Source organism: Pleurodeles waltl, chromosome 7 (genome assembly GCF_031143425.1).
Source record: "Pleurodeles waltl isolate 20211129_DDA chromosome 7, aPleWal1.hap1.20221129, whole genome shotgun sequence".
Classification (NCBI taxonomy): Eukaryota; Metazoa; Chordata; class Amphibia; order Caudata; family Salamandridae; genus Pleurodeles; species Pleurodeles waltl.
In genome coordinates, this window is record NC_090446.1 from 864199650 (window position 1) to 864216639 (window position 16990).

The window sequence follows — 16990 nt, forward strand, 5'->3', positions numbered from 1 at the left end:
ACTTCAGATGGCGTCCGCGCCGACAGCCCCCCGAGAGTTCGAGGAACAAGAAGAGGAAGGTACCTTCTCGATCCAAGACTCAGACTCCGAAGGATTCGACGATACACAAACCGTGAGTAAGACGTCGAAAAACACACAGAGGAAGATTTACAAGGAACAGGGGACGCCACTGCCACCAGGCCATGGCTCCACCCATAAATTCGGTGACCGACCGTCGGCACCGAAAAAGGCCCAAACAGTGCCGAGATCGTCCGACTCCGGTCGAGACACCGGCACGCAGCCTTCTCGGGACCGAGAAAGTGCTGGAGACAAGCCTCGACACCGAGATGCCGGTGTGGACACGGCTCGACGCCGAGACAGCGGCCCGAAGAAGATCGGCGCCGACAGGTTTCGGCCCCGAAAATGAAAAAAGTCACCTCGGAGCCGAAAAAGGACGCAGACAGGGTTTCGGTCCCGAAACAAACTGCAACCGACCCAGCTTCAGGCTCTTATACAGAAGAGAACTCGCTAACCTCCCAAATGCAAAAGCATAGGTTTGAGGAAGAGCTACAATCAACTGATGTGGACCATACGCAAAAGCGTATTTTCATACAGCAGGGGACAGGAAAAATAAGCACCCTTCCCCCTATTAGAAGAAAGAGAAGGTTGGAGTTCCAAACTGAACAGACACCACAACCAAAAGTGGTGAAAAGAGTTACCCCACCACCCTCTCCTCCGCCCGTGATTAACGTCTCACCAGCACAAACTCCATCACACTCCCCAGCTCACACCACCATAAGCCAGGGTGACCAAGATCAAGACGCATGGGACCTATACGACGCCCCAGTGTCAGATAACAGTCCGGAGGCATACCCTACGAAGCCATCTCCACCAGAGGACAGCACCGCGTATTCTCAAGTGGTGGCTAGAGCAGCACAATTTCACAACGTAAGCCTCCACTCAGAACAGGTCGAGGATGATTTTTTATTCAACACACTCTCCTCCACCCACAGCTCATACCAAAGCCTGCCTATGCTCCCTGGTATGCTCCGGCACGCAAAAGAAATCTTTAAGGAGCCGGTCAAAAGTAGGGCAATCACACCAAGGGTGGAAAAAAAGTATAAGGCGCCTCCTACAGACCCGGTTTTCATCACTACACATCTGCCACCAGACTCTGTCGTTGTAGGAGCAGCTAGGAAAAGGGCCAACTCCCACACATCTGGAGATGCACCACCCCCAGATAAAGAAAGCCGCAAGTTCGATGCAGCTGGTAAGAGAGTCGCAGCACAAGCTGCAAACCAGTGGCGCATCGCGAACTCCCAGGCACTTCTTGCGCGCTATGACAGAGCCCACTGGGACGAGATGCAACATCTCATTGAACATCTGCCCAAGGACTTACAAAATAGGGCAAAACAAGTGGTTGAGGGGAGGGACAGACCATTTCCAACAACCAGATCCGCTCCTCCATGGACGCTGCAGATACAGCTGCACGGACAATTAATACATCTGTAACTATCAGAAGGCATGCATGGCTCCGAACGTCTGGATTTAAACCAGAGATTCAACAAGCAGTTCTCAATATGCCTTTTAACGAAAAAGAACTGTTCGGTCCAGAAGTGGACACAGCGATTGAGAAACTCAAAAAAGATACGGACACTGCCAAAGCCATGGGCGCACTCTACTCCCCACAGAGCAGAGGGAATTACAGCACATTCCGTAAAACACCCTTTAGAGGGGGGTTTCGGGGTCAGAGCACACAAGCCAGCACCTCACAAGCAACACCGTCCAGTTACCAGGGACAGTATAGAGGAGGTTTTCGGGGACAATATAGAGGAGGGCAATTCCCTAGGAATAGAGGAAGATTTCAGAGCCCCAAAACCCCTACTACTAAACAGTGACTCACATGTCACTCACCCCCTCCACACAACACCAGTGGGGGGAAGAATAAGTCATTATTACAAAGCATGGGAGGAAATCACTACAGACACTTGGGTTCTAGCAATTATCCAACATGGTTATTGCATAGAATTTCTACAATTCCCTCCAAACGTACCACCGAAAGCACAAAATTTGACAACACATCATTCCAATCTCCTGGAGATAGAAGTGCAGGCACTATTGCAAAAGAATGCAATCGAATTAGTGCCAAACACACAAATAAACACAGGAGTTTACTCACTGTACTTTCTGATACCAAAGAAGGACAAAACGCTGAGACCAATCCTAGACCTCAGAGTAGTGAACACTTTCATCAAATCAGACCACTTTCACATGGTCACACTACAAGAAGTATTGCCATTGCTAAAACTACACGACTACATGGCAACTTTAGACCTCAAGGATGCTTATTTCCATATACCAATACACCCATCGCACAGGAAATACCTAAGGTTTGTATTCAAGGGAATACATTACCAATTCAAGGTACTGCCTTTCGGATTAACAACCGCACCAAGAGTCTTTACCAAATGTCTAGCGGTAGTCGCTGCACACATAAGAAGGCAGCAAATACATGTGTTCCCATATCTAGACGACTGGCTAATCAAGGCCCATTCGCTAATAGAGTGCTCAAATCACACAAATCATATCATACAAACCCTCTTCAAACTAGGGTTCACCGTCAACTTCACAAAATCCAAAATTCTGCCGTGCAAGGTACAACAATACCTGGGAGCCATAATAGACACATCAAAAGGAGTAGCCACTCCAAGTCCACAAAGAATTCAAAATTTCAACACCATCATACAACGCATGTATCCAACACAAAGGATACAAGCAAAGATGGTACTACAACTCCTAGGCATGATGTCTTCATGCATAGCCATTGTCCCAAACGCAAGACTGCACATGAGGCCCTTACAACAGTGCCTAGCATCACAATGGTCACAAGCACAGGGTCACCTTCTAGATCTGGTGTTAATAGACCGCCAAACTTACCTCTCGCTTCTGTGGTGGAACAACATAAATTTAAACAAAGGGCGGCCTTTCCAAGACCCAGTGCCACAATACGTAATAACAACAGATGCTTCCATGACAGGGTGGGGAGCACACCTCGATCAACACAGCATACAAGGACAATGGAACGTACATCAAACAAAACTGCATATAAATCACCTAGAACTTCTAGCAGTTTTTCAAGCACTAAAAGCTTTCCAACCAATAATAGTTCACAAATACATTCTCGTCAAAACAGACAACATGACAACAATGTATTATCTAAACAAGCAAGGGGGGACGCACTCCACGCAGTTAAGCCTGCTAGCACAAAAGATTTGGCGTTGGGCAATTCACAACCAAATTCGCCTAATAGCACAATTTATACCAGGGATCCAAAATCAACTCGCAGACAATCTCTCTCGAGATCACCAACAGGTCCACGAATGGGAAATTCACCCCCAAATTCTGAACACTTATTTCAAACTCTGGGGAACACCTCAGATAGACTTGTTTGCGACAAAGGAGAACGCAAAATGCCAAAACTTCGCATCCAGATACCCACACAAACAGTCCCAAGGCAATGCCCTATGGATGAACTGGTCAGGGATATTTGCTTACGCTTTTCCTCCTCTCCCTCTCCTTCCTTACCTGGTAAACAAACTCAGTCAAAACAAACTCAAACTCATATTAATAGCACCAACTTGGGCAAGGCAACCCTGGTACACAACGCTGCTAGACCTATCAGTAGTACCCTGCATCAAATTGCCCAACAGGCCAGATCTGTTGACACAACACAACCAAAAGATCAGACACCCAGATCCAGCATCGCTGAATCTAGCAATCTGGCTCCTGAAATCCTAGAATTCGGGCACTTACAACTTACCCAAGAATGTATGGAAGTCATAAAACAAGCCAGAAGGCCATCCACCAGGCACTGCTATGCAAGTAAATGGAAGAGGTTTGTTTGCTACTGCCATATTAATCAAATACAACCATTACACACAACTCCAGAACATGTAGTGGGTTACTTGCTTCACTTACAAAAATCTAACCTGGCTTTCTCTTCCATTAAAATACACCTTGCAGCAATATCTGCATACCTGCAGACTACCTATTCAACTTCCCTATATAAGATACCAGTCATTAAAGCATTCATGGAGGGCCTTAGGAGAATTATACCACCAAGAACACCACCTGTTCCTTCATGGAACCTAAATGTTGTCCTAACTAGACTTATGGGTCCACCTTTTGAACCCATGCACTCCTGCGATATACAGTTCCTAACCTGGAAGGTGGCATTTCTCATCGCCATTACTTCCCTAAGAAGAGTAAGCGAGATTCAGGCGTTTACAATACAGGAACCTTTTATACAACTACACAAGAATAAGGTCGTCCTAAGGACCAATCCTAAATTTTTGCCAAAGGTTATTTCACCGTTCCATCTAAATCAAACAGTGGAACTTCCAGTGTTCTTTCCACAGCCAGATACCGTAGCTGAAAGGGCACTACATACATTAGATGTCAAAAGAGCATTGATGTATTACATTGACAGAACAAAGAACATCAGAAAGACTAAACAACTATTTATTGCATTTCAAAAACCTCATGCAGGAAACCCAATATCGAAACGAGGTATAGCCAGATGGATAGTTAAATGCATCCAAATCTTATTTCAGACTACTTCCACTCCTACAGGCTGATCCACCGCTTTTGGGGAGATAACTGCTTACTAGTCTATGCAAAACATGCGTATCTACAGCGACAGATGCCATCAAACTGAAAATGTCACTTACCCAGTGTACATCTGTTCGTGGCATCAGTCGCAGTAGATTCGCATGTGCCCACCCGCCTCCCCGGGAGCCTGTAGCAGTTTGGAAGTTACCTTCAACTATTTGTATATGTATCATCTCAACCTTAAATAGGTGCATACTTAGTCACTCCATTGCATGGGCACTATTACTACAATTCAACTCCTACCTCACCCTCTGCGGGGAAAAACAATCGAAGATGGAGTCGACGCCCATGCGCAATGGAGACAAAAGGAGGAGTCACTCGGTCCCGTGACTCGAAAGACTTCTTCGAAGAAAAACAACTTGTAACACTCCGGCCCAACACCAGATGGCGAGCTATTGCAAAACATACGAATCTACTGCGACTGATGCCACGAACAGATGTACACTGGGTAAGTGACATTTTCAATTCTGCATACGGCTGCCCAGTAGCGACTTACAGGACCAATCTTTTGGAGTTAAGGTAAATATGGGGCAAGGTCCAAGGCAGCACCAATTGGTCACTTTGGGAGGCACTAGGACTTCTGGGTGTGGAGATGCTTTTCAGTGTTGGGTGCCTCAATGTTATCCTACTGGAAAATAAATATATACTGTATTTGGGCACTTAACAATGACCTACAGGACTGTTCTTCTGGAGTTAACATAAGTATGTGGCAAAGTCCAAAGCAGCACCAACAGGACTCTTCAGGAGGCACTGAGGTGTCCGGGTGCAGAGTTACTTTCTGTCCTAAGGGAAAGAAACAGCCACTTCATACAGGCACTTAGCAGTGACTTACAGGACTGTTTTTTCTGGATTTCAGGTGAGTATGGGGCAACGTTCAAGGCCATACCAACAGTTTAGGCACATAGGGACACCGTTGGACCACTTCTTTTCAGACTGTGGAGCTCAGGTGCAGTGGTGTCTTTTGGCGCAGCGTCGGGTCCCGGCGCAGGGGATATTCGCGATTGGAGGGGGCCTGCAAAAGAGGGTGCAGGCAGCTTTGGGAAGTCCATTGTTGGCAAACCCAAGGTGTCTTTGGATCTCTAGGGCCTGGGGACCACGCTGGCACCGTTGGCTCACCTCAAATCTGGCTAGGGCGGTTTGCATGCAGTGGTGCGTCCTGTGTCGGGTTTTGGCATTCCAGAGTCCTCATGAGTCTTCTCCGCTTCCACACTTCTCCACAGGAGATCCTGGTTACTTCTCAAAGTGCTGGCAGTCCTCCCAGGCTTTTGGAGGGAGTATAGCTTTGGTGCAATTGTTGAGGACAGCAGGCAGGATGGCTGGGCTGGGGTCAAGTCAGTTGCTGCACCTCAGTTCTTGCTTTTCACAGCTCTTCGGGTCCTCCTCCTGTAGTCCAGTGAATCTGAGTCTTTAGGGGACCGCCTGATACCAGAACTTTAATTTAGGGGTGTAAAGGGGAGCGAGGGATAGTAGCCAATCAGCTATTTACTCCTAGGGTCACTACGTCCCTGGATGACCACTTCATTCGGGGAGTGGGCATCGCCCTGTCCTAGAATTCTTAATTCTACCACCTACAAGATGGGGGTGAAGCCTTAATTTTGTGTTCAATTCAGGCTGATTACCCTAGAGGTGTGTCCAGCCTGGCAGTGCAACACACCTCCTACATAGATAATTATCCCACCTATCCAGATGCCAAATGGGCCCTGGCAAGGGGGGTCGGCATCTCCTCACCTCTGAAGGAAGCCAGATCTGCATACAAAAGGCAGTAGGCTCTTTGAAGACCCCCTGCCTTGGAATGCAGATTTGCAGGTCATCCTTTTGTTGGGGGTGTGTATCACCCCTGCCAGAGCAGGCTTTGTTCCTGACCACCCGAGAGCAGAGGCTCTAACACTTGTGGGTCAGAGACTTGTCTGTTGGTGGCAAGCTGGTGGAAAGCAGTCAGTCACCACACCAGTAGTTGGCAGGTTTTCAGGGGAACCTTTAAGGTGCCCTTTGGGTGCATGTACTAATAAATCCATCACCTGAATCAGATTGGGCTTATTAATATGAGATGTTTGATACCAAACATCCTTAGTTTCAGTGAAGCCATCATGTAGCAGGGGAATTCATATTGACCATTGTCCAGCACATGTACTTAAAATGTCTGTCATGCCATGTTTTCACTTTTTAGAGAACCTTGTCACGCAGCTAGCAGTGGCAATCTGTATGAGTTTGGTGCTGGGCCCCCTAGAGTGGCACAAGTTATGCTGCATCTTTTAGGGACCCTCTTTGGTACTTATGCCCTAGGTACTAGAGGTACCACTTACAAGTGACTTACAGAAGTGCTAAAGGCCTGGCCACTTGTGTATGGTTTTGGAACACTGGCACTGGGGACTTTGTTAGCAGGAACCCAGTGCACTTCACTCAGTTCCATCAGAAACCATGCAAAAAGTGGGGGGACTACTGCAACCAAAACCCAGTTTCCTACACATATCCACCACCAACCCCACTGCCAGTAGGCCAGGAGAGTCAACCTCAACCTGGGAGTGTCTTCCTAATCTGTCAGGTGAGGAAGAGTAAGGAAACAGGCTGGATGGTTGCCCTCTGCCTTACGTCCTTCTGTCCAGGTCCTTTTCTTTCGGAAGCTTGTCCTATCTCAACAGTGTTAGGACACTGTCCAAAATGCACTTAGTCTACTTCTTTAGTTTCCTCGCCCATTCTCTTTTCTTTGGAATGAGAGGAGTCCACCTCTGCTTGCCCTGCCTTAACCACGGCAACCCCCAGTTTACCCAAAGAGGTAATTCACAACTTAAGTAACCCCACCATGACCAACTGCTTCAGGGTGCCTAGCTTGGTGTTTGTCATGGGGTCAGACCACCAAGCCAATGACAGTACAGCCGTAAAGGCTAATACCCATCAGAACCCACTGGCAGCTGTCAGTGCCCAGAAACACAGCTTTAGCTCTTTGCTGAGAGGTGAAGGGGCTAACTTATAGACTTCTTTGGGTTCAGGGTGCCTGTTGGCTGTTTTAGAGTGGGGGCTTACTACATCCTGTAGCAAGCACCCTCCTTCCACTCTCTCTTCTGTTAGCAAACAAACCACCATATCATGCTTAACAGCTGCCTTACTAGTCGGGACTTTTTGTGGATCAGGTAGGGCTTCACTAGTTCCACCTGGGGAGTCCTCCCAAGCTGGGGCAGGATTTCCTTGGCTAACTAGAACTTTGGCTTAAAGTTGCCCAATTTTCCAACACTTTTTCTTTTCTCTTTTCTTCTGGGTCCTACTGGTACCAACTGTAGGTTCAGCAATTCCAGGATCCTTGGGAGAGGCCTGGCACTGGACCGGTTCCTCTTTTGGGCTCTGACCAGCCTCTGGGAGGTCATTTCCAAGGAGACAATCAAGGGTGAGGTCTGCACAGACTACCACCCTTCTCCAACTAAGGGACCCCGCTATTTCCAGGGTTACTAAAGCCACAGGCCTACCAGCAACCTCCACTGGGATTGCCCTTATTCTTTTAGTCTCACCTGGGATATACTAGTTTGAGAGTACCAACCTGTCATGCACAATGGTGTGACTAGAAAGGTATCCCTCCGGGCATTTGTTGGAATTCCATTCACCACTAGGCGGTGGAAGTGTCAGCTTCTCTCTGGAATCTCCAACTCACCTTTGGGTCCCACTTTCCAGTTGAAAGCTACAAGGACTTCCTTATCTGAGAAATCATCCTCTGAGGCTTCTTCATAGGCAACCCCTGGGTTTGACTTTGTTTTTAGGACAGGAAGTGTCCTTGGTTTGGTGCCCTGTCTGCTTACAGTCAAAGCACCAAGTCTCTTTTAAATCCCAGGCATTACTCACTTTTGTCTTGTGAGGTGTCTTGGGGCCCACCCTCCTGGACAGGTTTTTGTGGGTCTATAGTGGACTGCTTACCTGTTTTTTTTTCTTTTTTTTTTTTTAAGAGTGGTCCACCTTATTCTCTTGGGATGGCTTCACAACCCTTTCTTTTGGTCACCCCTTTAAGTCCTGTAAGTTGTTGCTAAGTGCCCGAATTCTGTACATGTACCTTTTCCTGTAGAATAACATTAGGGCACCCGGATGCTTCGGTGCCTCCCGAAGTGACCTGTTGGTGCTTCCTTGGACCTTGCCCTATACTTACCTTAACTCCAGAAGATTGGTCCTGCAAGTTGCTGTCAAGTATCTGTATGCAGCTTATGCCTTTCTTCCATAGGATAGTATTACGGCTTCAGAAATTGCACTGTTGATTTTTCAACCTGTAAAAATCCATAACTTTAAACATACTTACCTGATCGTGGTGATCTTGGTGCCTAAAATTATGTAAAGGCAAGTGTTATTTTTAGAAATTGGTGTGGATCTCTTTATTGATTTGTATGTATAATTTATTGACTGTGTATGCAGCAAATGTCTAACTCTCTTCTTTCATAAGCCTAAGGCTCCTCAACCACACTACCTCTTAAGAGAGTGTCTTGGGATTGCTAGAGCAAGCCCCTGTCTACTTATAAGGGAACCCCTAGACTCTTTGCACAGTATACCTCATTTTGGTATTCCATATAAAGAGCCAGCTTCCTACACAGGTTTTCAGCATGACTTCAGCGGTAGCGATTGAGGCTACCCTTGTGACCAGCGCCTCTGCACCTGGACACACCAGGGCAGGTAGCCTGAACGTGCTGGGGATTCTAAGTACCTTGGCCCCTACTTTCCTTAAGCCCAGAAAATCAAACCTGTAAATCGTTTGCAAGTGGCCCTATGCAGTGTATGTTCCCTCCATAGAATAACATTACCTCATACAAGGCTTATGCCATGGCGTGGTTCACCCCTACATTGGTGCATTACATAGACAGGCCAGCTTCCTACAGCGTAGACCTCTTACTTACAAGGATGTCTTCATATCATAAGACTCTATCCAGCTCATTCTTTCTAATGTAGTATTCTAGAGCAGATGTGACTGTAGGGGACTAGCATGTTCCATAGACAGACTCAAGACCTTCATTGGGAAATCTCTGTGTGGTGGTTCTAGAAAATCATCATATTGATGCCATGTTGCATATGGTAAACCCAGGAGATTATCTCAACCTCTTGGTACCTTCATGGTCTGCTATGTTTAACACAATCCCTTACCTAGAGTGCTCTTCCTGGCCACATTCATCACCACCAGCCCCTCAGTGTGCATTTGAGGAGTCTACTGTGATTACTTTCAAACTACAGTCTGGTGTCTCAAGAAGGACTAGGACAAATAATTGTAAACCAGCCTTAAAATCCATTCTTCCTCTTTTCTTGGCAGTGGTAGAGCAAGTGTATTTGGTCAGTGCTATCAATGTTGTCTACCATGCAAGTAAGAGGACATTTGATTCCAAAAGCTGTGTAAGGGAGGGTTTGGAAAACCATCAAAACGTTATTTCCTATGTTATAGTTGCATATAAATAATGTGGGAATGTGAAGATTCATCAGATATTTTTTTTCTTCACACAGAGGCAGCCCAAAAGCAACTGTTTGAGTTTTTCTATTAGATATTAGCTATGCAGTTCAATCCTTCAGCAGCCGAAGTCACTATCCTTTCGGGATTTTGCTAGTAAGAACAGAACGTATGACGGATACTTGGTAGGCTCTGTGTTTCCATTGTTGTGGCCTATATAAACTTGTCTGAGGCATATGCACCACTTTGGTGGGAGATGCATATCTACTCAGTTGTCATAAATCTGGTCGCAGAATAAATCTTTGGGCATGGGTTCGATCAGATGTCACAGATAACAGTATTATAGTGTAAGTATTATTTTATTTTTAGTTATACTAATTATAGGCAGTGAATAAAATCAAGAAGTGAGATGTTAGGTGGTGAGGGCTTGATGGTGAGTTCATTAGCTAACAGTTCTCGCCACTAAGTCCAATGAGGTCTGCACCCAGAACACATCAGTTGTGACACGCTTCTAATCTAGTACTCACGCTTGAAACAGCAGAAGAGCCCTATCGGCCTAATTGGCGACTTTTACAATTTGGAGACTCCCTCCCAGATTACTGTTTTTTTTGTTTGTTTTTTAAATATACCCCACAGCCATCTGGCCGTTGACTGTAGCTGAACTGTATCTCCAAGGAAATGCCTTTTTAATCCCACCCACCCCACCTTCCTCTATTGTGTCAAGTCAATATGTGGGTAAAGCAGTTTTAATGCTTTTGGTGACAAGTGTGGTCTCATGTTGCTGTTTTCCATTTATGTAGAACTAAGGAATACTGTGGTTAGTCCTCTTGCCACCTGGTCCTCTACTGCATGTTTGTTATATCTGTCCCCAGGCCCCTGACATTTGTGGCACACCAGCTATATGGCCCATTCCAAGGAGTACTCTAGTGCCATCTTGACACACTTCTTCCAGTTTGGCAGCTTCTGTCTGCATTAGTCTCTCTCAGTCCCAGATAAGCGTCACACCCATCATCCCCAATAGACCACTCAGCCTTGGTCTTCCCACTTGTCATTAATTCCAACCAACATGTATTTTATTGAATTGCAGCATTTAAGTAGCCCATCATACGGTAGATAAGACGACTAAGTGTTCGGATTCGCATAGGGTTCCAGACACCCTTCAGAGTGCATAGTTTAATGTAGTTTGGCCTGTGTGGGTGAGAAGTGCGAGTGTCAAAAACGAGCTTGACATATGGCATTTTGAACGTCACTGCATATAAGTAGGAGGATGTGGATAGTGTCTTAATAAAACAGGTGTCACCTACCATTATTAGGTATGTTCAGTATTCTAAACTTAGGACTGATAGAATGTATAGCATGTGAGGTCACCAGGGAGTATAGAGCATGGAATACACACAGAAGTGACAAGAGTCCCAACTCTTGGAGGCACTGCTAAACAACCAGTATATGTACTATGGTACTGTGTGGGATCAGCTCAGAAATGACAGCTGCTCAATCCAGAGGGGCACCGTAACACAACAAGGGGAAATACACTCTGCAGTATATCCACCTAGATTTCACAGGTGTATAACACCTGGAGGTACTTTTTTAAGTGAGTATGCACAATTACAGTAAATGTAATAGGGCCCCCTACCAACCGTCCATCCTCATGAACAAATTAAGGAATGGAAGAGCATTCAAAGTTGGCAACCTGAGCAGAAACAGCACAACCAATAAAATGTGTGGATTATCCTTCTGTGCTGAAGTAGACCAAATTTTGAGTAAATGTTCAGGGGCCTTTATTTACCCCATGCTCCTAAAGGTTCCAAAACCTGGATAAGATTGATAAGCCCTAGTCTGGTTATGGCCCATTCCTAGCCAGACTGGCACATTGTAAATGTGATGGTGAGATAAGGCTGGGTCCATCACTGGTGTAAAAACAACTGTACCTGAGAAGGATCTATTAGGAGTGCACGATGAAAGTAGGCACTGGCACACTGGGGGATATGCTCAGAGATCCCTGGGCTGAATTCTTAATGCAAAAGTATCTTTGAAATAGCAGTTTTCATTCAGTCTGCTATGTTGCATGGTTATGGATCAGTTGTGAATGATGAAGAGCAATCACAGTCAATTCTTGTACTTCCACAAGCCACTGGAAGCCTAACTTTATAGACTCTGGCCACAAGATGAGACTTTATCCATTGTTTACATAAAGTGTGGTTTTAGCCAGGCTTGTATACTGTGAACATGGTGTCTGTCTGCGTAGTGTCTTCCTAATGTGTTCTGCTTTATTACCGAAATATTTCATTATTTATTTATATATATGTATATATATGTAAAATATATCATGGTATCAGACAACTGTCTATTTCACCTCTTCACTAGTATGTAGATTATCGCTCTCATTCTATGCTTCATATCACCAAGTGAATAAGCACAGCAGCCCTTGTAACAGTGCCTTGAGGCGATCTAGTACAATAGACGCATATTTCTTTGCTCATACTTTATTGGCATTGTTTCACTTCTTTTTTCTAGAGAGGAAAAAAAGTGGCTTGCAGCTCCAGCGAGGGGACAATTTATCTCTTTAATTGGGATGGCTTTGGAGCGACAAGTGACCGATTTGCTGTGAAAGCAGAGTCCATTGATTGTATGATACCAATCACAGAAAACATTGTGTGCACAGGCTCCATGGATGGAGTGATCAGGTGAGATAAGTGCCACCAGGGGCACTGCCATCATTTATGAATCGAAAGGTACAAAGGAAATGGGCTGGGTGTGGTGTGCTGCATCGTTCTTTGCACTTTAAGAAACCGCAACCATTGCTCAAATGGTCGAAGAGGTGTCATGGCAGTGGGTATCCAAGCCTAACATTTCTGCCCTCCAGAGCTTTCCAATATACTCATTGTAATGCTCTCAGTCACCTGTTTGCAAAGTTTAGTTTCCCAAGAGCCATTGAGAACTATCTGCCTGACTTTTGATACCTTTCTATTTATTACTTTTTTAAAAATATTTTGTTTTGATCTTCAGAAATCTGGCTCCACGTCATATATTTAGCTTCAAAAGTGTTCATAGTCTCTGTAGCGCTTGGTTTAAGGCAATTTAAAAACAAGATAATAGGCTGACTTAGAACAACATTTTTTTCTACAGGTAGACAGCCCATAAATCAGGTAAGAAAGAGGGCACAATATGTGCACAAAATCTGAGAAAATCGGTTATTAGTTGAGGAGGATGTGAGTTGTACTTGTGTAATGAGTCCCAAAATCCTGGGAACACGGTTTCAATAACCAAAATCTAGGCTCAATCCCTGGTAGGTCTGGTACAGAGCAGACAAGCTTAATTTAGGACAATGTGTCAAGTTATTCGCAAAACTAAAACAGTTAAAAAAAAAATAAAGTCCAAACACAAATGAATAAAAATCCTATGACCAGTTTCTAAACATTAAGAAGTAATAAATAAGACAAAAACACAACAAGGAGAAACAGAGACACACATTTTTAAAGTGTTAACGTAAAAAGTGCCAAATTCTGTAAATTAGAAATCACTGTTTGCGGGCGACTGGGACCCAGGCACAATTTAATTGTGTCCCTGATGGAGCACCAGTCAGATAGATCAAATAGGTAGTCTTGCTCCACAATTTTATTCTTTGACTTATTTTTTTATTTATTAATATTTTTATAAAAGACAAAATCCTCCAGTAGTGTAAAGTTGAAGGATGTATATGCCGAAGACCTGTCAGAGCCAGACACTTGCTAGATGAGAGCCCACTGAAGCCACTGATTTTGATGGCAGAAGCTTAGAGAGGGAGAAATTCAAATTTTGCTGCCATACAAGTACTGTCTTCCGGCAGGGAACTTCCTGTTCCCTGCCGGAAGACCTCTTTGCCCACAGGGAGAAGGGTGGGGGGTGGTGTATGTTTGTGTGCGTCTAAGTGTGTGCATGAGTGCCTTAGTGTGTGTGTGAATGCGTCTGTGTGTGTTGAGTTGTTTGCATGGGTGTATGCGTGTGAGTGCATGCGGGTAAGAATGGTGAAGTGAGTGCGTGTCTGCATGTCAGTGTGATTGTGTGTAAGAATGTGTGGGAGTATGTCTGGAAGTATGCTTGAATTAATGCGTTGAACACCGAGGGAGGCAGTTTCTTTCTCTCTGGACTTCAACCTGGGGGCTCTTAACATTATTGATTCCACAAAGGAAGAAAAACACACAATTTGATTTTTCATATGTATCAACACAAGCAGGCACAGGAGGACTCATTCAGCATATGTTTGCTGAAGGGCCATAAGCCTGAAGGCTGTAAAGCATGTGAGGTTTTCTTGGCCAGAGCACCAAAATTGCAGGGAAAACAATGCTTGGCACATAACAACATAGCTCAGTCAAAACAGTACTCACTAAAAGACCCTGGACTGTCCGACAAAGAGTAAGGCACTGAAGAGATTGAAGAGGCAAAGGGGCGGAGGGGTGGGGGGTGGCAGCAGCTAGGATCTTCCTTGAACCGAAATTGTTTGAAGAAAGGGATAGGAGGCACTCAAACTTTAGTTCGACCAAATTGAAAATGCATTGATGAATAGTTTAAATTACAAAATTGATTAAGTATTTTATCACACTAACTTGTTTGTTTTATGAAATACCATTCAAGATTACATAAATACGATATGATCTTGTGTATACTAACAAAACCTCAAATGTGTTTCTCTAGGTCCAAGTAGCTTTCTTTAAGGCTGTAACAAAATAATATAGACAGGAGCGGAACATAAAATAATAAAAGGTTGTTAAATAATAAGCACAATATCACATATCAACCATTACTAGAGAGAATGGACAGTTTTACATGTAAAGATTTCAAATTGGGATTACGTGCTGGTCATGGTTTCAAAAATTATTTCATTATTGATGAAAAACGTGAATTAGAACTAAAGAGAGGAAATATTTCAGTTTCCAGATTAATGATTTAGCGATAATTGTTTGGCTGGCCTTTTTTTAATCCCCCAGTGATTATGAATAGAGGTATCCGGTTGGGCGGCAGTTGAATGCCTGTATACAGTAAGACATGGACTTTATACTGGTAGGACAAGTGGTCAGTAATTGAACGCACTACAACTCATAGTTTTTAATGTTTCTTTAGCATAGTCAAAGCCAACACTTAAAAGAGGACAAAAATGTTATAGTGGATTGTAGGGACGGTATCATAGGCCAAATAGTGAAAATACTTTCAAGCAGGAAACCCCTGTGAACTGATCTAAAGAAATGGTAGTATAACCATGCCAATTAAGTACGTTTTCTTTTATATCTTTTTTATATTTTTTTTAGGTCGAGCCTAGGCAGTGTGCAAGCTCTGTCTCTCAACATGCTGTAATCTGTTCTGTGGGCTTTCACCATGCCCATCACTTTCATTCGTTCCTTGGCTTGCCTTTCAAAATTAATTTGGTTTGTTAGGTAAATGCTTTAGGTTTGTGCTGCCTTAAGGCTGTTTTGTTACCACCGTGGAGACTGACCCTTTTACATAGATTATTGCACAATCGGCCATATACCTTAGTGTCAGTGCAGTACTTTTTTCTTTTGCCTCTTCGCTTCGTGCTTGTGGCGGTATGTTGTTTCTTCTCCTAGCATCTTGCTGTTCCTTTGCGACAAGGGCTGAAATTTGGAGGGGCATTCTTTTTTTTTTTTTCATTTATATAGCACAAACTCAGCCTGGAGATTGGAGTGCTTTACATGAGCACCGGTTAAACTTGCAGCCCCATTTCTAAACTCTTCCCAAGTTGAGCAATTGAAAAATATACAAACTGGGGCCTTTTAAATAAAAAAAACACAAGGGAAACCCTCAAAGTGGCTGTCCCCGGCACAGCGGGAGAGCCAATACTACAATATTCACTGCACTCTGGAAACTTGCCCTATAATGCTTTGCTGGGCATTCCTTTTTACAACACATTTTTGCCTATAACTCAGCCTGTGGTGGTTCTAGGACGATGTGACCACCAGCAAAACGTTCAGCACAATGCGCTCTTTCTATACAGCTCTATCTTCTGGGTCCCCACACTAGGTTGAGGGGGGGGACAAAATCATAACCTCTCCCACCATTCAGTGGCTTTTTAATCTCTCTCACAGCTGGAGCTTTTGCTTTACAGCTGGAAGTAGTGTGTGTTCGAAGGGCCTTGTTGTAATAATAACCTAATAGGCCTGCTAGGCCTGATAATATGTAATGCACTGTCCCCGCTAAGGGCTGAGTATATGGTTATACTGCAATGCTCTTTTCTTTTTGTGTGGTTATGCCCTGTAGGGGCTTATGGTTCTATGGTTGCATGACCCTGTTTCTTCCACATGCTATTTTTATTGTGGTGCCCTCTAGGGGATGTTCTAACCATTACAGTCTAATGCCAAGTGTATGATGGAATGCACATATACAGCTTATTTTTTGATAAAGGTTTAATGGGTCGCATGGCTAAATACTTATAATGCCCAAACACAGCTTATTTCTGACAAATGTTTAATGTGCTGCTTGGCCAAAGGCGAGACCTATTGGCTATGCCAATGCTTGTTTATATTCTTATCTTTTAAGGCTGGGTTAGTATGTAACTGTTACTTAACAAGATTTTTCTTTATGACAGATCCTTACTTGGTTTGAAGTTTGGAAACATATTATCTTTATTTTTAATTATTTTTGTACAATTGGTAATAACAGAGAGGTACTCCTATTTGGGAGTACACCAGGTGCTGGCATCAGCATCTCTGGTACTACCCCATCTTTTGGTCAATTCTTATGTCGAACATTCAACATCATTAGACCCTGACATTAAAGACATCATGGAGACTGTTCCAAGAAACGTTTTATGATGCTGAAAAAGCATACACTCTTATTGTCTCTGACTCACCTCTGGTCTAAAATTATCAGGTTTGAAGAAGAAAAAACATCTGTTGGCATTGAAATGCTCGACATCTGAGTCGGTGCCGAAAAGCAAGGATCCCTCTG

General features: G+C 44.2%; 1 protein-coding gene across 2 annotated transcripts in view; it reads left to right on the plus strand.

Moving 5' to 3' along the window:
* Window positions 1-16990, plus strand: part of WDR55 (WD repeat domain 55) — a 219813-nt gene that overhangs the window by 183437 nt on the left and 19386 nt on the right. For both annotated transcript variants that reach the window (XM_069199396.1, XM_069199395.1), the window contains one exon: window positions 12566-12735. In XM_069199396.1, coding sequence (XP_069055497.1) covers window positions 12566-12735 — 170 coding nt within the window. The remainder of the gene's footprint in view (window positions 1-12565; window positions 12736-16990) is intronic.